The following is a 25417-nucleotide window of genomic DNA, read 5'->3' as shown; positions in this document are numbered from 1 at the left end:
ACTTTGGCACATAATGCAAGCTAATTCATTAGAAACATCGATAATGCTTGGAGTGGTCAGCTGCAAAAGAAGACCTGCCGCCAAAGTACATGCTGGCTTGATACCATCCAAGCAGATGCCAACATGCAAACAATCGAACGGTGCAAACAGAACTGTGTGGAGAGGGCTTATCAATAAAGTGCCCGAGTCAGCCCGACTAAACTGATAATGACTTTTCTCCACTCATGGGGGATAGTGGCCATCCCCTATTTCAACATGTTGAAGGCTCTGACCCACTCGGACAATCAGAAGAGTCTCTGCATCACTCTGAAAACTTTGTTCCAGTTCGGATGGATCCACAACCACCACAAGCCCTCCCTTACCATCACAATGTCTGGACTTTCTAGGTTCCTCCTTTTGGCTCATGCCAGTTTCCTACTCATGCTGCAGAGACTACATCTTTTTCAGGTGCATGCCATGCAAACCCAGAACCCCGTGACAATCTGTCATGGCATGCGGGTTCTAGAGCTGATGGTTTCCTCCTTTTTTGAGGCGATTTTCAATGCGGCTGCCTCAGTGGGACATCCTCTCTCAGTGAGACAAATCCGCAGACTCTCTCGGTCTGCAAATCTGCCTATCTCTACAGCTTCAATGCTACCTTCTCTGGTGGCAGATTCTCCACAGATCCATCTGGGATGATTCTTTCTGACTCTACATTGTCAAGTACTCATCACATACCACGTACACCAGCCTCTTCGTTACACAGCTAGCAGGTCTACCAGTACGGGCCCAAACTGACAATGCAACGGCCATCGCATACATAAATTATCAGGGAGGGACACGTAGCATGGCACTCATGGAAGAGGCAGTGAGGATCCTGAGATGGACCGAAAATCACCTTACAGTGCTCTCGTCGGTTCACGTACCAGGTGTGGACAACTGGATAGCCAATTTTCTGAGCAGGGAAACAATCAACCTGGGAAAATGGGAGCTACATCCCAACGTGTTTCAAGCACTTAATTCTGGACACCATGAGATCAATATCTGAGTGACCCCATTTTCGACAATGGCAAGCTCCCAACCGTTGTGGTCAGGCCTTGGGACACCCAGTTTCAAGCAGTGGATGCCCTCATAATTCCCTGGACAGACTTCCAGTTTCCATATGTCTTACCTCCCTTTTCATTTATCTCCAGACTTCTGAAGAAGATGAAAATGGAAGGCATCACGGTGATTCTCATCGCTCCAAATTGACCTTGACATGCGTGATACGCGTATCCTCCCAACCTGCTCTTTGAGACTCTGTGGCACCTTTTTCAAGAGGATTTTCTATTACAGGGACCCCTCTTCCATCCAAGTTTGTGCACACTTCGTTCAATGGCATGACGGTTGAAGTTGCGGTTCTGGGATCTCATGGTTTTGCAGAACCCGTCATTCAGACTATGATAAAGGCTGGAAAACCCTCCTCCTCTGGGGTTTACCATGCTGCCTGGAAAACTTTCTTCCTCCGCGAACGCAAATTCCATCCTATTTACTTCTCTCTATCTTGCCTCCTGTCCTTTCTCCAGGAGAGTCTGGACTTGGCCCTCAGTTTTGTAAAAAAAAAATCAGGGGTCGGCGGTCTCCATACTTTTTCCAATGCTCCCCATATCTTTTTTACAGGGAGTCGCTCACGCTACCCATCCTTGCTCCCCTTGGGACCTCAATATAGTACTGGGCGTGTTGCAGTCTCATCCCCTCAAACCTTCGTGTGACTTCCTAGGTCTTTTTTTTTTTTTTTGTCCTGGAAGGTGGCCTTCTTGGTGACAGTCGCCTTTATCCGTCGTGTTTCTGAGCTTGCAGCCTTGTCTGCCAAACGTTGGATTTAGTTTTGTGCCTTGCGGATCTACCTTTCTCAGATGTCCACTTTCAGGTGTTCCAACTCTCTCTTTTTTTTTTTTTTTTTTTTTTTATGCTCTTAACTACCTTGTGTGGCATGACTGCTTGTCTGACAAGCAGAAAAATTCCAAATTTTGAAAGCTTACAAGTTTTTAGTTTGGCTGTGTGTGTTTTGTTATCAGAAAACAGTGGTAAATTTTGGTTGCTATCATAAAGTACAACATGTCCTGAAAAACATTCCAGAGTTATTAAAGGGGTATTCCCGAAGTTCTTTTATCTATCCATAGGATATATTGTAAAGCTGATTTTTGGGGTCTCCTGCGAATGTCATTCTACGTAATCAGCATATGCCAATTAATTAATTTTGTTTTTTTTTTCTTTTTCGTAGTCCGAGACCAATCTCCATAGTGATGATTTTAACAAGCTCTGTCCATGTATCCTTAACTAAAGGTCCACATGCTGTTTTACTATTCAGTATCAGGTCACCAGGTTAGCCATTGGGGCTTCCCTTCTGAGCAGGTGGGCTGAGTGACCGTTTTGCACATAGTGCAGTGATGTCCTAGAAGTTCAGATAAATGTATCCTCAGCTTCTCCATGTGAATCGGATGACGGCACTTAGAATATATAAGGCTTCATGGTTAATGTAGCTATACAGACGTCTCTGTCTACACTGTGGTGGATGGCTCTGCTTGACAATATATTGTTTGATATCAGCTCAATGTCTCCATGTCTTTGTGCTTTGCTAGATGGCGATCCAGATAACTACTTGGCGTACTACAGAAGAGCGACGGCATACCTGGCCATGGGCAAATCTAAAGCTGCAATTCCTGATTTAAGTCGAGTGATTGAGCTGAAACCAGACTTTACATCGGTACGTAATGCCACCAAAGCCTGACTGCAGGGCAGAGAACTAACCGGCTCCTAAGTATGTTCTGTCTAATCTTCCACTTCAGAAAGGTTTAAACCTTTAATACGTGAAACGGAACACGGGAGTTCTCAAGTAATGGTGGATGTGACTGAAATGAGATGTGGACGCTACCTGATACAAGTCATAGTCTGCTAACTTGTATGCAGTCACTGCTTAGACTGAGTAATACCGTCTACTCCCGTCTTTCCAGTTTTATACGTTGGCGTAAATGGCAGCTCCTTAACCCCTTCCCGCTCCATCACGTACTGGTACGTCATGGAGCAGCAGGGTATGTATGAAGAGAGGTTGCGTGGCAGTGTGGGTGTCAGTTGTTTATAACAGCTGACACCCGCGGGCAATAGCCGCTATTGGCCTATCGCGGCTGATTGTGGCTATTAACCCTTTAAATGCCGCTGACAATTCTGACAGAGGCATTTAAATCCCCCAAGCGACGTTCGGGGGTCATGCACGCCCCCCCCCCCCCCCCCTCCCCGCGCAGTGAGCATTACATCATACTGCAGGAGCGGTCAAAGCATCGCATGGTAAAGTCCCCCAGGGGGACTTCAAAGTAAAGTTAAAAAAAAAAAAGCAATAAAAAAAAAAAAAAAAAAAAAAAAGTTATAAGTTTAAATCCCCCCCCCCCCTTTGCCATATCTATTATTAAAAATTCTAAATCATAAAATAAAAATATGTATTTGGTATCGCCGCGGTGAACGTCATCTGAAAAAAAAAAAACGGCAGAAATGCACTTTTTTAGTTACCCTCCCAGAAAAAATGCAATAAAAAGCGATCAAAAAGTCGTATGTAGTTCAAATTGATACTAACAGAAACCACAAGACATCCCGCAAAAAAATGAGCCCTTGCTCAACTACGTCGACAGAAAAATAAGGTTATTGCGCGCACAAAATGAAGGGGGGAGAAAAAAACGAAAATGGAAAAAGGGGCTGCGTCATTAAGGGGTTAAAGTGAACCAGTCGCCTCCCTACAACTCCATAAACTAAGTTATAGTGCTGTTAGGGTAAGTGACACGGAGCTGGGTGGTGAGTGTTGTGTTTTTGTTTTTTTTTTTGTTTTGTTTTTTTTCTCCTTAAACTTGCACGCTCCCTGGTTCCTGTGCCGTAATGTCCGTGCGCGGCATGAAACTGACTCTTTTCAGAGGTTCTCCCGGTAGTCTGAAAAGAGTCAGATTGCTGTGCCGCGTATGGACATCACCGGGTGACCGCGCAGGAACCAGGGAGCGTGCAAGTTTAAAAATCTCATCACCCGGCTCCCTGTCACCTCCCTTAGTGGCATAGTAAGCAGCTCCTAAACTTTATTTATTTTTTCCCAGCGTTAAAGCACCTCATTCATTTTAATGGGCGATGTAGGGCGTCAAAAACTCCCTGCAACGCTTTAAAATATAACATACAGCATTCAATTTAGCGCACGCTTAAAACTCTACGCTAAGATGCTCATTTTGAGAGGCTCCATTGATATGAATGGAAACTTAGCACAGCTTTTTTAGTGGGTGTTGAAAACGCCCGCTAAACGCTGTAAAAAACCGCATGTGTGAGAGAGGCCTTATGGTGCTGTATAGAGGTGATCGGTACCCTTCTAATGGTCCTCACAAATGCCTGAGCAAGGCCACTATCAAAGGGCTGCCAGTTCACTTTGGATTGTTTCCCCTTGTAAGGGTAGCAGCTGTGATGATGTATTATTAGGGTGTTGGCTTTACGTGTAACATTACACCTGTTGCTGGCTCACATCTATAGAGACTCCTTCTGTATACCGTGCCTTATAAATAGTCTTAATACAGGCCCTAATTATAATGGGTCCCCTGCAAGCATGTACGTGATGCTCCACTACAGTCAGTTATATAGACCTCTCCAGTTAGCTTCTTGGTGTAATTTCTCATGTGGTGGTTTATCTCTTTGTCAGGCAAGATTACAGAGAGGACAGTTACTGCTGAAGCAAGGGAAATTGGATGAAGCAGAAGAGGACTTTAAAAAAGTGGTAAGTTTATTAAGAAAGGTTTATGGAACTTGTCCGGGGTTGAAAAATATGGCCACCTTCTTCCATAAACAGCACCACAACTGTTCACAGGTAGCATTCGGTATTGTAGCTCAGCCCCATCTATGTCAAAAGAGCCTAGTTGCAATATCGGACACAAGCTGAATTGGCGCTCTATTTTTGAAAGGAGGCAGCCATGTTTTTTCCAATCCTGCAAAAAATTTTTTTTTGAAGAGGTATTCCTGTCTCTGTTAACCAACAATCTATCATATGGATGGGTCATCAGTAGTTGATCGACTGGGCTCCCTGTTGAAGACCTTGTCCATCTGTTGAGTGCAGCGGGCTGGACGTCTTCATCAATGGTCAGAAGAAGTAGGAGCAGCGCCAGCTTCAGTCCCATTGAGAGCAATTAGAGCGCCATGCTGCTTCTTGCGCCTCTCATGGTCAGGGCGTTGCATCCTGTCTTGAGAAGAAAGTAACCCTTTAACTTGCTTAACCTGACATACAAGTTAGACTGGGGTCACATCAGTGTTAAAATGCCATTTGCTCTTGTAATTATACATGTTTTAAGAGGTTTTCCTCATATCGTTACTAAAGAGCTTTGAGATAAAGGAAAGATAAAGCATTTTTTATTCTTCCTGTCAGTTATGCTAATGTACATCGTTGTGGTTGTCTGTGTTTTCTCGCTATGGCAGCCTGATGAACAAACGGTTGCACAGCATATGTAGGAAAGGAATTGATAGTAAATTGAGGTTTGTTAGAGAAGTTTATATTCTGTTGACCTTGTACAATAGCTTAAAAAACAATAGTTTTTAAATGACTTTCCTTCTCAAATTAAAAAAAAAATTACATCTACCTATAACAGTCACAACCAATATGACTGTGACCAATCGGAGGCAGCGCTCCGCCATTCATTGAATGACAGCAGAGCGCTGCTTCTGATTGGCCACAGGGCTCAGCCAATCAGATGCAGCGCTTACAGGAGGCGGGGATTTTTCAATCCCTGGCCACCAGAAAGATAGAAGAAGATTGCTGGGGAAAAGAGATGGACAGCACTTCTAGGTGAGTTAACATTTTTTTTTTCTACAGCTAAGGATGATTTTTTAGGGTAGGGCTTATATTTCAAGCCCCTCCTCTCAAATTATTGTTGCAGCTGTGGCAGGGGATTCTTTCATCCCTGTATCACTGAACGCAGTGACAGTGTTGTTACAGTGATCAGTGATGAGAGGACCCCCCTTGGGTATTAACAGAACCCTTGGGAAGTCCCCTCATCCCCATGGTGACTAAGGAGTTAACAGTGGGACATTTAAAAGGTGCTTCTGGCAAGAAGCACCTCTTAAACGCCCTGCTGTAAGCAGCGGGGAAGCTATTCCCTGCACAAGAGTTATCATTAACTCCTGCTCCCATAGGACTCAATGGAAACTCCTGCAAATGGCGCACCACAGATAGTGCATGTCCTATCTTTTTTTTAGCAGTGCGCTGTTTTGCGCTTCAAATTCCGCGTATATGAACACTTCTATAGGAACCCATTAGTTCTTTTAGAAGCATGCATTATACGGTCAGCCAAGCAAAACACACGCTTGGCTGACCGAGGCCTAATAGACCGTGAAAATGGACTAACTGTTTTAGAATGTGTCATATTTATGACAGTAGCTCACTGAATGATAAATCTGTAGAATTTTTAAGTCTAACTTTAGACATCTATTGGTTTTGTTTAGGGCAAAAATTGCACCAGAATGCAATTTATTTAATATTTTTTTGCCACGATTTAGGCCACACTCCTTTTTTGGAAAAGTCAAAAAAACATCCAAAAAAGTCTAAAAATGCATAATAAATGTTGTGCAAAGCATGTAAGACGTTTTCTGGCATAATTTGCATTGGGAAACTGTCACATTTCCAATAGTAAGTAAGCCTGTCTAACATTTACATTGTCTGTTTTACGAATACTTCAATATTTTAATACATGTTGACCATTTGGTAGATCATCAAAGGAAAACTAAAGGTTAACTACAGAAAACAAACTCTTTCCCACTGTCTCCCTCCCTGTAGTCATCTCACCATTGTCTGTCAAACATTATCAAGGAATCAAAGTTAGATTAAAAAAGAGCGGTCTTTGTGCCGGCCCCAACAGACATCACTTACAGAGGCAAAGATCACCAAAGGCTTCAAAACAAGTTATTACCATGGGGAAAATTCAATATCCTAACTTTCCAATAGTCCATTAAACATGTCCCTGTTAGTCGTGGGCTGAGTGCCTTGTAAAACATCTAGGTCACAGAGCCATTCTCTTCAGGCCTGCAGAATGTCAACAGATCAAAAGTGACACCAGGAGAGGAGGAGGTAAATCTCTAGGCGATTCCATGCAACGAGAACAGGCAGCTCGCAAACGTCGTCTTGCATCACCCACTCCTTTCTTCTCCACTTCAACTTTGTCTTAGTACTTTTATTAGAGCGATTGCCTAGTTAGGATGGGGACTGCTATTAGCAGATCATTGAGGTGAATGCCAACTGACTGTTGGGGTATATTTGTGGCTGTCCGGTGATTGAGGGTCCATTTACATAGTCACATTGTCAACTGGCACTTGTTTCAAGCAGATAAACAATATAGCACATTAATTGGTGTTCATTTAGCTCCATTTACATGGAGCAATCATCTGCACTGTATGACAGGACGCTCATTAGTATGACTGCTTGGGCACTTATAATTTCCATATTCTTGGCCGCTCATCCCTGTTTCCATGGGGCAATGAGCTATCGGCAACCAGTTATGTTAATGTCCACATAAAAGGTGCTGTCAAATTTTGCTTTTCCATATTTGTAATTTGATCCGCAAAGCATTTACAAGGGTCAGTTGTTGGGGGCCATGTGAACATTCGTCCACCCAATTAATCACTTAGGTGTTAAAAGAGTTGTCAGGATGGGGGATAACTTTCAGGTTGGTGGAGCTCAGAATACTGGAACTGTACCCAATCTCAAGAATGAGGGTCTTGAAGGAGCCCACATGATTGGAGCAGCAGACGAGCCTGTGGATGGGTGATAACTTGCAAAACCCCTCTAACCCACTTGAGTTCAACCTATGCAAATAAACGATTATGACAATATAACACTTATTTTTGTGTTTGCTTAACCCCTTAATGACTAGAAATTGCCAGCAGACTGCTGTTTTTATGCCTGTTGCAAACGGGCAAGCCGTATTCCGCATGTGGGATTCTGCAGCATAGTCCAGCTGTGACCTCGGTAGGCGACCCCCGCGTACATGCATTATCTGTAATGTGGATGACCGCGGAGGACTTCAATGGAGGCCGTCTGCACATAAAATAATGGTGACATGTATTTCCTCTACCCATGTGCATAACCTTACATTTATCAGTGGTAAGCCTCATTTGCCACTTTTCTGCCCAAGTCCCCAACTTATCCAGATTCTCTTGCAACTCTATTCTGTACTCTCGTGTAAATATCTTTATATAGTTTTGTATCATCTGTAAATATGGATATTTTACTGCACAATCCTTCTACCAGGTCATTAATAAATATATTATAAAGTGTAGGGCCCAATACTGCCCCCTGTGGTACCCCACTAGTAATGGTGACCCAATCAGACTAGGCACCATTAATGACCACCCTCTATTTCCTATCACTGACCAGTTTCTTACCTACTTGCATACCTTCTCACCCAGACCAAGTGTTCTCATTTTATATACCAACCTTCTATGTGGCACAAAGTCCAGATACACAAGACCCAGTGACTCCCCGGTCCAGCCTGGAGAGATACTTGAATGCTAGTATACTGCACCATTTTTGCACAGTACTTTAATGCTTGTTGTTTGCAACAGACATGGGAGTGGTCCGGTCTGTAGTTGAGTTCAGCCCAGACGCATCCATCATATTCTGGCTTATCGATTGCCCTGCAGCAGAGACGCATTGTTTTAGACATTGAACATCTGTACGGTGCATTAAAATCTTGGAAGAATTCTTCTATCTTTATGTCATTCTGGCTCTTGTATTTGAATTCATGTGTGGAGAAATCGGCTTTACTCGGCCTCATTCTTTTTGACTCCTCTGTACTTATGGCGGGGCTGAAAGCTTTAGCGTCCGCTCACTGGGGCGACATATCTTGTGTAGTTAAAAAAGTCTGTAGATATTCCCTTTTAAAACTGTCATGGTGTAAATCCAGTAATTCTCTGCAGATGGCACCAGAACACAGGCTGCTTTATGATGCCTCTCCTTCTGCAGATTGCGGCAGTGAGAGCCACGGTGATAAGCCAGAGTCTGATAAATCTCTTATTTCCAGTGACCTATAGTGATAAGAGGTCTGTATAAGCTGTGCTATAGTCACAAATCCAATTATAGTGGCTGTTAAGATTTGTATTTATGAGAGGGTGTTGAACATCAAATTATGCACTTATTGTTGGATTTCTTTTATTACTCGCCATATTCCCTCAGGACGGAGAAACCAACATATTGGGAAATATTTAGCATGAATAAGTTATGACATTTTAATGGAAAAAGTTGTGCTGCTGGTGTTTTACTATTTGAGAATATTTACCTTTTTTATATTGATATTTACCGAGAAGACCCAGTAACGCATCATTTATTTATTTATTTATTTTTTCATATCTTACAGTCCATCTTTTTCCTTTTTGTTGTGTTTTGAACATCAATAATATTTTGATTATTCTCTTTCAAGTTGGCTTTGAGTGGCATTTGGGTTATGAAGCATCATCAGCATAACGGGTTCTTCTTTACCGAGCCATCACATCTAAGCCGCTCGTGGCAAAAGGTTTCTTCGTGCTTTGAAGTTTAGTACAGGGTAGTCTCCGTGGTGCCAATAATTCCTTGCATGTCCTTTTCCAGTTCAATGTCATTCATTGTGCTGGGATGTACAATCCACCCTTTTTTATCATATTTTTTTCCTTTTGTAAGGCTGTTTTATTTATTAGCATGGAAGGTACGAGGTGCCGGAAAGAGCTTGAACTTTGCACTAGAAAGTATTTTCAACTCAAACTTTTTTGAAAAGTTATTACATAGCACAGTAGTTTGGGCTTAGTTTTATAAATAATTGAATTATGACTTGTGACATGTAGGAAGTTGCTAATGAAAGTATGAGACCGGAATGATGTCAGTGAATCTCCTGGCTAGAGCTTTTAAAGCTGTGTCTTACTACTTGTCTGTTGCTGGCAATGCCGGGTGACAGGTAATATGACTGCTATTACAGATTCCTCACGACTTCTCCAAAACTTCTAAAGAACAAAGTTTTCTGCCTGGAAAACTTCTAGGTGACTGCTGTAAAGGTGGTCATCATGTTTGTCATCCAGCTTGCTTGAAATAACAGCATTATAACTCAGCAAAACCGAGATGTTCTGTACTGTGATAAAGTACGTGTTTTCATTCGCTTGAATGGCAAGCAAATGCATACTCAAACTGGTACATGTAAACCTTCCCGTAGGTGACTTGTATCTGCCACTATACGCTATCCTCCGTGTAATGCTGAATATACTGCTGCTCGTTATTCTTAACTACAGTGAGATAATGACTGAAAAAATATTTTTCTGTCATTTTTTTGAAGGGTGGGAAAAAAAACCCACTTGTGAACATCCTGCGGTGATTGATTGGCGCCACAGCTTTCTTCATTCCGTTATGTATCAAACTAATCCCACTTGCCAAATTTCTGGTTGAGGGTGAATGCACAGGGCGGATTTGAATTGCAGAATCCGGAGCCGGCATCTGGATTCCGCAGCAAATATCGCCCATAGAATGCAGTGCAAATGGGATTCTTCATGCGCACAAGCGGAAACCAATTGCGGTTTCCACTCGCAGGTGAAAAATTGCAGCATACTATTGACATTGCGGATTGCACAGGAAAAGCAGGAGTTAAAAAAAAAGTCAGGCGAACCATGCGGACCATCCGCAGTACAGAAAGAAGAAAAAGAAAGCGGGTACGTATGGACGCCGCTGCTGCCGCCAGGGTCAGATTCCGCCCGTGTGCATGTGTCCTGATTGTTTGGGCTTCAAGAGGATTAAAGCTGGATATGAGACTACTACTACTAGATTTCTCAGGGAGATTTACTTGGACTGATAATGCACTAAGTTTAAGAGGTGCACTTCTCTTAAATTTGGCACATCTCTGGCCGTCCATGTTCTAGAATGTGAGTTCTGCACCTATAAGCCGGCATAGACTTATGTTCACTTCTTCTATATTTCAGGCTGCTGTACAGTGTGCCTGTTTCTGGCAAACTCCTGACCAGAGGGGGTATCAGGATAGAAACACTTTTGCACTGAAAAATGAAAATGCTGTTTTTTTGTTTTTGCAAATCTAAAAATGCTCTGTGATTGGCTGTACATCTCCCTTGTGCATGGGGAGATGTACAGCCAGCCTATGGGCACGAATTTCTGTATTGGCTCAATCACAGGGGACACCCCTAAAACTGCATTTATTAAATAAAAGATATAAAATGGGCTGATAGGACGTAGAAGATGAACAAAATACACAAATGGTCCAGGTTACTAGCTGAAACAGTCCCAGATCATCTGCTAATGGTCAGAGGACCCATAAGGGACAGCACTGACCAAAAACAGCCAAAAAAACACAATTAATGTAGGTTAACTGGTCAAGTACAAGGCCCCAGGGCCATCAAACAGAGAAAATTTGCTATTGGCAAATACTCCTAAAATGAAGGATGATAATGTTGTCCCTAAATACCATCCCTAGATGAAGTCACTACTGATACTGAGTGACCACCCTCAAAATGCATATTCTTGTCTAAAGGCCTTTATACACGGGATGATTATTGTTAGTAGTTGCTCAAAACACTGTGCTCCGCTGGAGTTTGGACGATAATCGTCCCATGCAAATGCATGCAGAGACTGATTGACTGTGTGAGAGTTGTTCAGTCATTCAGTTTCAGTTTCAGCATGCTTGAAAACTGAACGACAAGCCATTCAGTGTAAACAGCAGCCATTCAGTACTGAACGACCGCTGCTTACAGTGAATAGAGAGGAGCTGGGAGAGAACTCTCCCCCAGCCTTCCTGCTGGCCGCGCTGTCAGCGACACTCGCTGCTGTGTAACAGCATGGGAGCGAGTATACACAGGGACTAGTGTCGAGCATCATTTGCCCGACGCTTAAGTAAACCCTATTGTAAGGAGATAAGCTGATAAGCCTTCTCTAATGATAAATATCCCACTCAACTCAAATTCTAAATATGCGCCACTACTATCATTTGAATGATCTACTGATACCAATGATAAGTGTCAAATTGAACCCAAACAACATTGAAAGAAAATCTCAACCCGTTTCACCAGTAAAAATGCACTTTATCAACAGGGGCTAGATTAATCACGAGTAAATATCACCCTAACACCAGACCATAATAAAACTGTCTGATCAGTGGAGTAGCACCTAAATAATTGGACTAACTCCAAAGAGAAATATGAAGCACAAAGACCTAGAATAATACATTGAAACCGGTAGCCCTAATGGTGGACTGGCGGTATGGATAGGAACAGCTGGTATGTCTCAAATGTATTAAAGCAATCCTGAAAAAGTTGCTATGGTAAGCTGCTGTAGTTGTATCTCCCTTGACTCTTGGATTACTACGATGCCTTTTCCCCTAAGTCCGTTTTCTGTGTGTGCCCCGTTTTTAAAAGGGGAAGGGGTGCAGGTGGTACTGATAGTCCACAATAGCTCTACTGCTATTGATTGGCTGCTGACCATCTACAGGACCAAGATAACTTTGAATTGAATATTGTTTGCTGTCCTAACCATGGGCAGCACTATACAGCAAGGTGTTGATATGTCGCTTCTTGATGTGAAATCGATGTCGTAAAATCTGCACTCATTTGTCCCATTAAAGGCGCAGTCTGTATATGAATCCATAGTAAATTCAAGGGCAAATTGTCACTGATTTTGAGGTGGAATCCACATGGAAAAATGTGATCAGACGTCGACACTTTGCCTTTTACATACTAGGATGAGCCCTCCTTCTCAGGATATGGTCATGAATGGCATTCGTTACTAGGAGTCCTGCGGCCTGACTTGATCATCCATCACTGTTCACTCTCCTGCTATCATATCTCGCCACCATATCCACATGTACAGGAGTCCCAGGGCACTTCAGAATTTGTTGTGGCTTTTAAAAAAGTGAATCTTTGCCAATACGCCTCGTCTTTTATATGTTGGGATTTTTTTTGTCTGTGACTTATTTGAGCTAGTCTAGAATTATTTTTCTAATTTTGATCTTCTCGTGTTCCTAAAGTTGAAGTCTAACCCAAGCGATCAAGAGGAGAAAGAAGCTACCTTGCAACTGGCAAAGTCGGATGAAATCCAACGCATGCGTTTGCAAGGAATTGCAGCTTACGACAAAGAAGATTACACGACCGCAGAAAGCTTGCTAAGCATTGTCTTAGAGGTAGGTGGCCATCAATTGTAGTTACTGTAATATTTATATATAGGTGTTCGATTCATATGTATAAACCCTTTTCCTGCCATGGACGTATCCCGAACCTCCTTAGAGTGACACTTTAGTAGCCAAGGATGTATGGTATCCTTGTATTACACATGCAGCTTTGTTTTTTGTCATGGTTTTTAAAGCCCAAGAACCTGTAATCGCAGTATAGCCTGACAAATGAGATGCTCCCACTGCAGTTCTCAAGTCCGACTGTTTAACTTCAGCCTATAACTCGGGCTAGATTGCCTGTGGAGCTGAGAGCTTGGTTTTGTTGTGCTTCTTCAGTGGAGGAAGAGGGGGCTGCAGGGGAGCTGACCACTGTAGGAAGGTGAAACACAAATTAGATCCTCCTCTAGTTGTACATGAACAGACAGGCTACCCCTCTGGAAGATAACATAGAGTTTTATTTCAAAATATATTTTATTGAAATTTTCCAGTACAAACGTTATGCAATACTTTTTCATGTTTAACAAAGTCGCAGTTACCTCCTTACTTAGGCCTGAAGGAACCGCCAGGCCTATCCCTTATGGCTGTTTGCTGTATCATGACATAACCCTTGCTAATAAGCTTGCTTAAAATAAAACATTTAACCCGTAAAACCCTCCCGCCCACCCATCCCCATCAATTACTATAGATAAACGCTTAATATAAACTATGAATGGTGCTATAATTTGTAGCTCTTATAACATTGTAAGATTTAAGTAGTGAAAAGAAAGAAGAAAGAAAAAAAAAAAGGGGGGGGGAGGGGGAGTAGGAGAACTTAGCTGGATAGAGGTGAGGTAAGGAGAAAGTAGAGGGTAGGGGAGAGAGAAGGGGGGGGGGGGGGGGTTGGTCCCCGTTCCATGGCTCTGCACTTAAAGCATGGGGTTAGTTAGGCACAACTCCACTCACTAGCCATTGTCCAAACCCCGGGGTGCTGCGGAATGTTAACCAGGGCTCCCATGTGACGTGGTATGCAGCATATTTCTCGGTGTCTTGCGCTCTCAACTCTTCCATACGGCCTATTTCGTCCAAGGCGGTCACCCAGTTCACCCTTGTGGGAGGTTCTTGGGATCTCCATAACCTCGGTATCACTATTCTCATAGCCAAGAGGTAAAATCTTAGGGAGCTATTCCTGCTTACTCTTATTGATCCCGGAAGGATCGACAGGAGAGCCATCTCAGGTGACAGCACCAGCGAGTCCCTGTTCAGGACGTTATGTAGGGTTTCAATTTCCTTCCAGAGTGCCCTGACCGGCGGGCAGGACCACCATATATGTGAGAGAGTGCCAACCTCTCTCTGGCACCTCCAACACAGGTCAGACACCCCGGGATAGTATCTGGCTAGACGCACAGGGCTACGATACCATCTCGTTAATAGCTTGTAATTGAGTTCCTGGTGGCTGCTCGAGATTGTCATCTTGTGGGTCAGACAAATAGCCTTGGCCCATTCCTCCTCGGCCACTTCCCTTCCCAGCTCTTTTTCCCATGCCCTTTTAAAGCTACCTCCAGGGTCCAGTCCCTCCCCGGCCACCAACAAGCCATAGGCCGCGGAGATCTCACCCCCTGTCCTCCGAGTCCCCCCGCACATCTTTTCAAAGGGCGTGTCGGGAGCTGTCAGTTCTGTGATCGGGCCCAGTGCTCGTACATAATGGCCAATCTGGTAGTGTTGGAACCACGCGCCTGTCACCTGTCCTGCACCCCCCAGGAGAGCGTCCAATGGCAGGAGACCCTCTCCGCTCACCACGTCTTTAACCCTGGGTAACTCGGTACCCAGCCCGTTTAGTAGAGGCAGTCCTGCGTCCCCCTGGGGGAAACCCGGGTTCCCCTTCAGCGGTGTCCAGGGTCCAGGGACCCTCACCAGGCCATGCCGCAGCGCAAAGCCATCCCACGTTTTCAGTAGGGCGCTTATAAAAGGAGAGACTCTGATGCCCCTCCTTCCTAGCCCGTCCCGTAGCCAGAAGAGTCCTCGGGTCCTACCCCCCGCTACCTCTTGTTCCAGTTCAACCCATCTTTTAGTTGTCCCCTCCCGCACCAAGTCCAGAACAGTCTTGCAGATAGCGGCTCTATAATAGAGGAGTAAGTCCGGTAGTCCTGCTCCTCCTCTCTTCTTTGGTTGGGTCAGTAGTCTGCGGCTTAGGCGTGGTTTAGTTCCCCCCCATACGAAGTGCGTCACAGCCTTTTGTAGTTTTACAAAGAAGTTCCGTGGAACTTGAATGGGTAGCGTTTGGTATAAGTACAAGAGTTTAGGGAGGGAGTTCATTTTAATGGCGCTAATCCTGCCAAACCATGAGAGCGTCTTCGGTCTCCATCTCTCGAAGTCTTTTATCATAGCAGAGTATATGGGTTCATAATTTAGGTCGTAGATTTTTCCGGGGTCCGTAGAGAGTGTCACTCCCAGGTATTTAATACTGTCTTCTCGCCAACTCAGGGGGAACAAACATTTAAGACGCGTGGTTTCCGACGTCGGGATTGTAATGTTTAGTATGTCTGATTTTTTTAGATTAATCTTAAAATTGCTGACCTGGCTGTATCTATCAAACTCCTGGAGGATGGCGGGTAATGCCCGGCTAGGATTGGTGATGTATACTAATAGATCATCAGCAAACAAGGCTACTTTATGCTCTTGCTTGACTGTTTTGTAGCCTTGTATTTCCTTATTCTCCCTCAGGGCGTTCGCCAGCGATTCCATAACCAGGGCGTATAATGTCGGGGACAGCGGACAGCCCTGTCGCGTTCCGTTCTTTATATTAATTGGGTTGGAGAGCTTCCCGTTGACGCGTATTTGTGCTGTGGGGTTATTGTAGAGGGCCATTACCCATCTAATCATCCTATTGCCAAGCCCGACCTTCCTTAACGTGGCTTCCAGGAACCTCCAATTTACGCGATCGAAAGCTTTTTCGGCGTCTACCGAGAGGAGGCAGAGTGGGATATTTTCCTCTCGTGCTCTCCCCAACAGTGATAGGGTCCGTATCGTGTTATCCCTAGCTTCTCGTCCTGCCACGAATCCCACCTGATCTCTATGAACTAGCCTAGGGACAATAGGACGCAGACGCGCGGCTATCGTTTTGGCGAATATTTTGGTGTCAACATTTAATAAAGAGATTGGGCGGTAGTTACCGCAGGACATGGGATCTTTACCTGGTTTTGGGATAACTGTAATGATCGCTTGCAAGGCTTGGTACGGGAAGGGGCATCTTTCAGAAACTGCGTTAAAGGCCCTGCCCAGGAGTGGGACTACCAAATCCCCACATGCCTTGTAAAACCTGGGTGTGAAGCCATCCGGCCCGGGCTCTTCCCTATTTTCAGATTTTGGATTTCTGCGAGTATTTCTTGATCCAGCATGTCTTCCTCTAGTAGTTCTTGGCTTTCTACTGGGATTATTGGCGGCGCGTGTTTTTGCAAATAGCGGTCTATCGTGGTTGTTTCAGCTGTCTCCTCTATGTTATATAACTCGCCGTAGTATTCCCTAAAGCATTCCAGGATGTCGCTTGTTGCGTGGACCCTTCCCTTGTTTGCCGTGTTCATTGCGAAAATGTGTGCCTGACTCTCCCGTGGGTTTAGCGCTTTAGCCAGCCAAGAACTGCATTTGTTGCTAAACTCGTAGTATCCCCCTTTCACTCTATCTCTCAGATGTAAATGGGTCTGATCCATAATTCCCAGAATTTGTTGGCGTAGCCTTGATATCTCCGCTTTTAAAGATGGTGAGGCGTTAGACTTGTTGGCCTGTTCTACTTTTTCCAGCTGGGATATCAAGTTCGCCAGTTTGGCTACCCTATCTCTCTTAAGCCTTGTCCCGTGGGAGATAAAAACTCCCCTCAGGACACATTTCAAAGCTTCCCACTGGATGGTTGGGGAAGTTGTATCCATTTTATGGGTTTCTATAAAAGATTCAATTGTTTGCCTAACCTCCTGTAGGCAGCAAGGGTCCGCCAGGAGGATATCATTTAATCTCCAAGTGTTTAGTCCCCTTATCGTCCCCCCTTCCTTCCCCCCCCCCCCCCTCCCCAATAGGGCCCCATAGGCAGGCGCGTGGTCCGACCAGATGAAATTGCCTATAGAGCACCTGGGGTTCCAGTCCAGAAGACCGTGGGAAACAAATAGATAATCCAAGCGTCCATAACTATTATGGGCGATGGAGTGATGGCTAAAGTCCCTGATCTCTGGGTGGAGCGTTCTCCAAAGATCAACGAGCTTAAGCTCAGATAATCGTCTCCGCAACCTACGCAGGGCTACCAGGGAGAGACTGGACTTACCCGCAGATGTATCCAGGGCCGGGTCCCAGACGAGATTGAAGTCGCCGCCCAGTACTATGTATGAACCCGCTGCGAATTGATCCAGTTCCCCCAGCACCCGACATCCGTAGGAGATCTGACCTGTGTTGGGAAAATAGACATTAGCCACCGTTATTAAACGGCTTCCTAGGTCAAGTCTCAGAAAGATGTATCTGCCTTCAGCATCCACTCTGGAAGAAAGGACTCTGTGGGGTAGGTTCTTATGGATTGCGATGGATGTTCCGCAGATTTTCTTATCTGGATGTGTGCTGTGGTACCAGCTCGTGTAGTATTTATTGTTACTCTTAGGGGTGTGATCTTTTCTATAATGGGTCTCCTGTAGCATGGCTATCATGATCTTTTTTTTATTCATGTGGGCCAGAATTTGGCCTCTCTCTTGGCCGGGGCGTTCATACCTCTGACGTTATATGTGCAAAAGGATAGGTTCGTCATGATGGTGTATTGACTGTTAAGAGTGGCGCCAGTGTTGTCCATGGAAAGCTAGACCAAAGTGAAGGGCAGGGAAAAAACAGAGAAGAGAGTATCAGAGGGGGAGGGTTGGGAAAATACAAAATGAGGTGACAGAAAAAAAACATTCTGTCGACTGGGACAGACGTTCCCAATCTGACTAGCGGGAAGCCAACCTTCGGTCAGCTATAGACGTCACTGTTGTAACGTCAACCCAGTGGGGAGGGGAAGTTACCGATACCCAAATGGGCCAGGCCTCCCGCCACCCCCGCCGACCAACCTTTCATTCAGACGTAAAGTTCGCATTCTCAGACAACTTTGATAACAATAGAATATAATAACAGTAGTAACATCGCAATGTATGTAACCGGTCATCAGGCATTCAATAAATGCTACAATCTACTGGTCGATGACCGTGCATATTCTGCGCTGTAGGCGTGTCCAGACGGCGCTGCAAAGCAGGACCCGACCGCTCACAGCGGGTCGCAAGAGTTCAGCTTCCTTGGATACAATACACTCAGCGTTGTGGTCTGCTGGTGCGGTTTCTGGCTCCAGGGCCTCGGGAACCCACCTCGTGCCAGGTGTCCCTGGGTCCAGAAATGGGCAGCGATGGTAGGTGGGGCCAATCCGGCAATGCCACCATTGGGAGTTCCAGGGTACCTAGAAATTTGGGGAGGTCAGCTGGGGATCTAAAAGTTCCTGTTTTGCCATTCCTGGAGGCCGTGAGCTGAAATGGGTATCCCCACCGGTACAGGATTTTGTTAGCTTTTAGGGCATCTAGCAAGGGACGCACGGCTCTGCGAAGTTGCAGGGTGCGTCTCGCTAGGTCTGAGTAGATTGCAATAGGGGCACTGTTGTGGGTTAGGGCTTCCCTTCTATCGCGGGCGCATTGCATGATGGCTTCTTTTTCTTTGAAATAGTGAATGCGGCATACAACGTCTCGCGGCCTATTGGGGTCGTCCGGTTTGGGGCCTAGAGTCCTGTGTATGCGGTCAATTACAACTGGCTGATCAGGGCTACGATTTAATAATGAGCTGAAGAAATTGCGGGCCCAGTCCTCCAGTTGGGAGGGTGTCACCTCCTCGGATAAGCCCCTCAGCCGTAGGTTGTTACGCCTATGGCGGTTCTCGAGATCATCAATATGTGCCAATATATCTGCCATTTGCAGGGCTTGCGCATTAATTACTTGGCTGTGAGTTTCTAGCGTAGAAAGGACTTTTTCCTGGGTCTCTTCCACCGCGTTTACGCGGTTCCCCACATGCTTAAGCTCTTGGTGTAAAAGGGAAAGCGCCTCTTTGTGTGAGGCCTCCAGCCTCTGGAAGTCCCTTTTTGTCGGGAGAGATCTCAAATGCTCCTTCCAATTCCAATCATCATCATCAGTAGAGGAATCGTATGGGGAAGTCGGGCGAGCTGGTGTATTTTTACTTGTCGTGGCACTGCTCCTGTGTGTTTGTTGTGGGCGACTACCACTCCCACTTGGCAAAGCGTGAGTGTCCGCTGAAGTGCTTAGGTGCTGTAGTGGCTGCTTTACACCTGTGCCCCCCCTGCGGCTTTGTGGCTGGCTATAACACTCTGTTTGAGACTGTGGCTGAGCAGGGCCTCTGGTGTAATCAGGACTTTCATTAAGTGTGTGGGCTGCATGCATTCCCTTATCTTGGGAGCATGTGTGTCCTTCAGGAGGCTCATTGTCTGCCTCCTGTGGTGCCTTGTTACGTTGGGATGGGTGCTCAGGGTCCCCCTCGGTTCTATCAGCATTTCCCAGGGGAGCTCTATCGTCACCCCCGTCAGTCCCAGAGCCCGCTCCCGGGATTCCCTGGTACTTAGCTGTCCCTGGTGGTGCTAGTGGTGCCAGCACTCCCGTCTCCTCCGTTCCGCTTGTCTCTCCGCTGCTCCGCTGGGCTGCAGGGGCTTGGAGCGCACGTGGTCCGGCGCCATTTTGGAGTTAGGAGCCGGCGGCCCGCGGCCGCTGAAGAAGCGCTCTATTCTCTGCGGCTCGTCCGCCGCCGCCTCCTGCGCCTTCCCCGTGGTTCTCCTCTTCCCCATAGTGCCGTCTGGAGTCTCCGCGCGCCGCCTGGGTCACGGTAGCTGAGGTTGTCGGCAGGTGCTGCGGGAGCCCGGCAGGAACACGACTCACTCCGGCATCGGTAAGCTCCGCCCCTCTAACATAGAGTTTTATTTGTTATCAACCGCCCCAATCAATCAGATAGTATACTAGCACCTTGTCACATATTTATGTCTTGAGCACTTGCCCTCCTAAGTTTTCCTCTTTGCAAAATTTTGACTGACTCCATGACCCAGTAGTCTACCAGCATCTAGATTTTGAAGTCCAATGAACCACACAGGCACTCGCACCTCATACACAACTCTAGAAAGATTACACTCTATACACTGCCCCAATCCTGTCCATACCCAATATTTACTATAAGGCTGGGTTCACACGGGGCGCAATTCCCGCAGAATTTCCCTTTCGGAAAGTCTGCACGGAAATTCCACCTGCAAAGTGGACAAGATATGCGAAAATCTCTTCCACATGCTGCGGCCAAGCCACACTGAAACTGACATGCTGAGTGGAATTCAAATCCGCGGCATGCCAATTGTATCGCCGTTTCCGCTGCCAGCTCTCTTCTCTAGAGAAGAATGTCTAAGGGTGCATTCACACAAACCATTTTTCCCACGCAAGTTGCGTCTTGCAATATGGATGGAACCCACACAGGAAAATAACCTGTTCATTTACACAAGCCATTTTTTTTTCCACTTGCACAGATAGTGGAAGATTGAACAATTGCTGCATGTTTTATTATTTATTTTCTGTGGGAACAAGAGAATTAGGCCTCATGTCCACGGGGGAAAATCGGGCCCGCCATGGATTTTTCATGTAGAATCCCGCAGCGGGTCCCTCCTTTCCTGCGGACATGAGGCCTAAAAAGAATTACTCACCTGTCCGGACACTGGATCTTCCCTCCGTCGCGGCCGGATCTTCTTTCTTCGGCCCGGCGGATGTGCTCGGCACGCGGGCAGCGTGCCGCATGCACGCGCCATGCACACTATTTTTAAAAAAAAATATTTTTTTTTTAACTCCTGTTCTCCCGCGCCGGAGAGCAAAAATTCAGCTGCAGGTGTGCCGTGGATCCGGACGGCTTCCATAGGCTTCAATAGAAGCCTGCGGGAGCCCCGTGCCAAAATGGTGCATGCTGCGGGTGTTTTCCCGCACACGCAATCCGCGCCTCAAGGGAAAATGACACCCGCAGGTATTTAATTACCTGCGGGTGTCCAATGCATCCCTATGGGGGGCGGATCACGCATGCGGGAGAAACACTGCAGATTTTAAATGTTATTTTGCCATGAACATGAGGCCTTAGACCGCGGTCATGTGTAAAGGCAAGTTTTGTATGTATGTGTAATATAAATCTATTTATATAACTTTTTTTTTTCTTTAATTATTGGAACAATATGTTTTTTTTTTTTTGTTTTTTTTTCACACTCATGAAAATCATTTGAGCAGTGATGTAATCGGCGGAGATTTTGGATATTGCATCCACATAATTTGACACCCATTGCATTAGATTTAGAGATGTACAAGGCTACAGTTTGTGTATATTTCCCAATTTAATTTGCATGCAAAAATTGGATGACTCCTTTCTGTGATTTTTGCTTTTCTCTGACACGCACTTGTAAACGTAGATGTATAGTTTGTATGAACACCGCGCATCTTGTTTGCATAAGGGGTCCACTTGAGTATGTGATTTAGTTACAAATTTGGATTACCATGGAATTCTTTGCCTATGATAACTGTTTGATGCAAAGTTGCCTGAAGGCGTTTATGTGAATAAAATGAAGTTTTCTTTCTTTTTTTTCTTTCTTTTTTTTATACACTGTATGCTGTGTTCTCTCAAGAATGTAGATACTGGTAGCGCAGTATCTGGTGGCAATTGTATTTTTAACATTTGTGCACAACAGCCAAATATTGCACAGCCTTTCCTTCCAGTGTTTTTTGGGAACTGCTCCTGCCCTGGCTGACCCGCACCCCATAGGCAAGCAGATCTAATCATTAACCCTTTTGGGACCCACCAATTGCTTGTATGTTTTACACACCAGCTGAACTGACGAAGGGGTTTATCCCCGAAACGCGTTTTCATAAGCTGATCACGTACTTTATTAAATAAAAGGATAAGTTTCCTAAACCTTTGGTCACCTCCTATTTGCTTTAACCTGGAGTGTTGGGCCTTCTCCGCTGCCAGTTTTTAGTCCTATTCTCTTACTTTTGGGAACACAGGCTCCTGTTGATTATGGTACATATGAACTTTGTACACTGCAATCTATCTTTGCATTGTCTTGTTTGGGTGTTTTAGGCGCAAATGTATATTTTAATACAGTGCACAACTCTTTTTGGTCTGAGGGCCACATTGCCATATTGAACCACTTGCAAGGGCCACAAGGATATTCCCATCTGAGACATTTATAGTATGTGCCATAATAAATTGAAGTAAGTTCCACTTCCAGTCCAGGACTCCAACCTATTGGGAGAATGGGGGTCGCCTTGCCCCAATCGGCACTCCAGTGAGGGAGGAGACAATGCATGTGGGTTTCTCCATTGTAGATGATGGATGTCAAGGTAATAATCTGGCATTTCATAAATCCTATTCACTACAATGGAGAGAGCTACATGCATATACAATGACTCTAACTCATATACTCCTTTCTAGGGTGGCAAACCTGTCCTAATAAATAGGGGACCCAGACATGGCTACGCAGTAGGGTTGGGACATTGACACAAAAATATTGGTAGTCGATAGTTTGCTCAGCGATAGTCGATACTATCGATTATTGTAAAATATCAGTGGAAAACTATCAATTTCAATATATCGACTTTTTTAAATGCTATATAAAAATAAAACTGGTCTAGGGTTAATAAAGCAACAATCAACCAAAGAAAATTTTATAGTTTTCTTTCAAAACTTTAAACTGTTGACTTTATTATTAACTTCTAACTATTAATAACATGAAAATATATTAAAGTCACAAATGAAAATAAAGAATTACAGATGAAACCTATAATAAAATGAGGTATATAAAAAGAGGTTTTTTTTATCATTGGCCCCAATAATCGTTATCTAATGAGCCACGAAATATTAATTTGCCAGCATGCTCTCCCTTCACAATGCTCCTTCCAGCAGACCTGACCGGGAGTGCAGAAAGATGATTGGAGGTAAACGCACTGAAACAAGGTCCTGCCAGCTACAAGGCAGCCAGAAGATGGCCGCCGGACCTGACGGGATGTGAGCACGATCTGTGTGTGTGTTTGTGGGGCTGCGTGCCCTGCATTATTTCAAGTTGCCGCTGAGGGACCAGCGGTCTCCATGGCAACTTGTAAACTATGCAGGGCCTGGTAACGCGAACGCAGTCCCCCGAACACAATAGTAATTGCGTTAGATGGGTCTCCTATCTCTTCTATGCACATTGCGTTCACGTTAGACGCTGAACGTACGACATGTCGCGTCTTCTTTTCTGGACGTGACCTTCGTGCGTTCAGCGCAGCCCTCCATCTGCATGTGGAAATGCTTTTATTTAGAAAGCACTGCCCACAGCCATCGCGTTAGACGCAAGCGTTCAAACCTGCGTCTAACGCCATGAACAAACGCATGTGGAGGACGGGCCGAAGACCCCACTGTTTCTGAGAGTCGTTTTGCCTGGAGCAAACCTTATTTGTGACAAAGAGTCACCTCACACTTTACAAAAGTTTCTAGAACTTGTTTATAAGTTCATTAGTGCCGCGAGCAAAACTACATCCTGTACAACACAAAGGAAAGGGCAGAATGTAAAGAAAGAACATCTGGTCACCGGACCACAAGACACGTCTTTTCTTTACAAAAATCGATATTATATTGCCTTCAACTATCGATGTTACTGATATATCGGACAGAACAATATCGGTGAAAAGTATCCCCAAAGCATTAGCCATATATCCATATTTCGATATATTGGTTTTCGATGTCCCAACCTTACTATGCAGTGCACCCTTAGTACTTGTCCTAATATATAGGGGACCCAGACATGGCTACACAGTGCACCCTTAGTACTTGTCCTAATATATAGGGGACCCAGACATGACTACACAGTGCACCCTTAGTACTTGTCCTAATATATAGGGGGCCCAGACATGGCTACACAGGGCACCCTTAGTACTTGTCTGGGCCCCCTATATATTAGGACATGGCTACACATTGCACCCTTAGTACTGTTGCTGTATTATGTGCCACCCCTCTTCACGCTGACACGGATACAACATGTGTGCAGCCACGCATAGATATTACTGTGTCTAATAATAATGTGTATATTCTTCCCTATATTCTAGTCTCATCCTGATTACAAAGCGTCAGCTACTGTGGGTCACCAGAGGAAATGTGAACAGCATTTAACTGCTTCTATTTAGCTAATAGGCCTTAAGTGTTTTATGCGCTGAAATGGAGAAACTCTTTACAATAGTTGTTTTTGTTTATGCCTCAATGTTTTCTCAAGGTACTTTTCCCGATTGCATCTCTTATTGATTCCTCGAAATTACAGTAACTGCTTGCGGAGGCTGTAGTCTGTTGATCCTTCAGTAATGTGCTGAACCTTGTTGTAGATGTATGCGCAGCCCTTACCCACACTCCGCATAGGCCAATAATGTACATTTTTTCTGTCTTTTCAGACGTGTGTGTGGGATGGGGAGAGTCGAGAGCTGCGGGCAGAATGCTACATCAATCAAGGAGAGCCTGGGAAAGCCATCAGTGACCTGAAAGCTGCCTGCAAACTAAAGAGCGATAACACAGCCGCCTTCTACAAAGTCAGCCGCATATACTATAATTTGGGGGACCACGAGATGTCACTCAGGTGGGTCTGTCCTTTGCTTATAAAGTGATTAGTCTGGGTTATTGATCTGTGTACTGGGGTATATTCACACAGCATTAACCCTTTCCAATCCACTGTCTGACGTCTACCTACATTCTGATTGAATCTTGTACAGCTGCAATGTCAGAAGACGTCCGACAGGGTATTCTTACAATCTATTGCCCGCCACTCCACTGTCGGAGCCTCTCTGGCGCACACACACTGGCTTCAGCCAGCAGATGGCACTGTTGTATAACAGCAAAAAGAGGAAGCCTTTTTGGAAACCCTGAATCCAAAATCGGATTCGAAAGGGTTAATCTGTGTTGGATTTTTTTCCAACAGAGATTTCAGTAAAAATCCACTTTGCGATGGATTTTTGACAGATTTTAAAACAAGTGGATTTTTGATTTATTATAGCTGCGGATTTAGCCCAAGCAATGGGGAAAAAATCCACTTGTGGGTTTTCAGAGGAGGAATCCATGTCAAGAAGTTTTGTTTTGTGTTTTTTTTTTGTTTGTTTTTTTTGCCCCTGGACATGGATTTAAAATTTGAACGCAGGCTGCAAAATAAACCGTGTGAACATAGTCTTAAAGTAATGTTCACTCCAAAGATCAGTAGTTCCTGCCTATGAAGA

At 44.9% G+C, this 25417-nt stretch overlaps 1 protein-coding gene across 1 annotated transcript in view; it reads left to right on the top strand.

The window, feature by feature from the left end:
• The window catches only part of DNAJC3 (DnaJ heat shock protein family (Hsp40) member C3), a 61019-nt gene that overhangs the window by 14146 nt on the left and 21456 nt on the right, over positions 1-25417 (top strand). The window contains exons 3-6 of the mRNA XM_066580551.1: positions 2601-2725; positions 4679-4753; positions 13005-13157; positions 24605-24786. Of these exons, the coding sequence (XP_066436648.1) occupies positions 2601-2725; positions 4679-4753; positions 13005-13157; positions 24605-24786 (535 nt within the window). The remainder of the gene's footprint in view (positions 1-2600; positions 2726-4678; positions 4754-13004; positions 13158-24604; positions 24787-25417) is intronic.

This window comes from Eleutherodactylus coqui, chromosome 1, assembly GCF_035609145.1.
Source record: "Eleutherodactylus coqui strain aEleCoq1 chromosome 1, aEleCoq1.hap1, whole genome shotgun sequence".
Taxonomy (NCBI): domain Eukaryota; kingdom Metazoa; phylum Chordata; class Amphibia; order Anura; family Eleutherodactylidae; genus Eleutherodactylus; species Eleutherodactylus coqui.
Note: the sequence above shows the minus strand (reverse complement) of the source record. Positions and strands in the feature narration are given on the sequence as shown.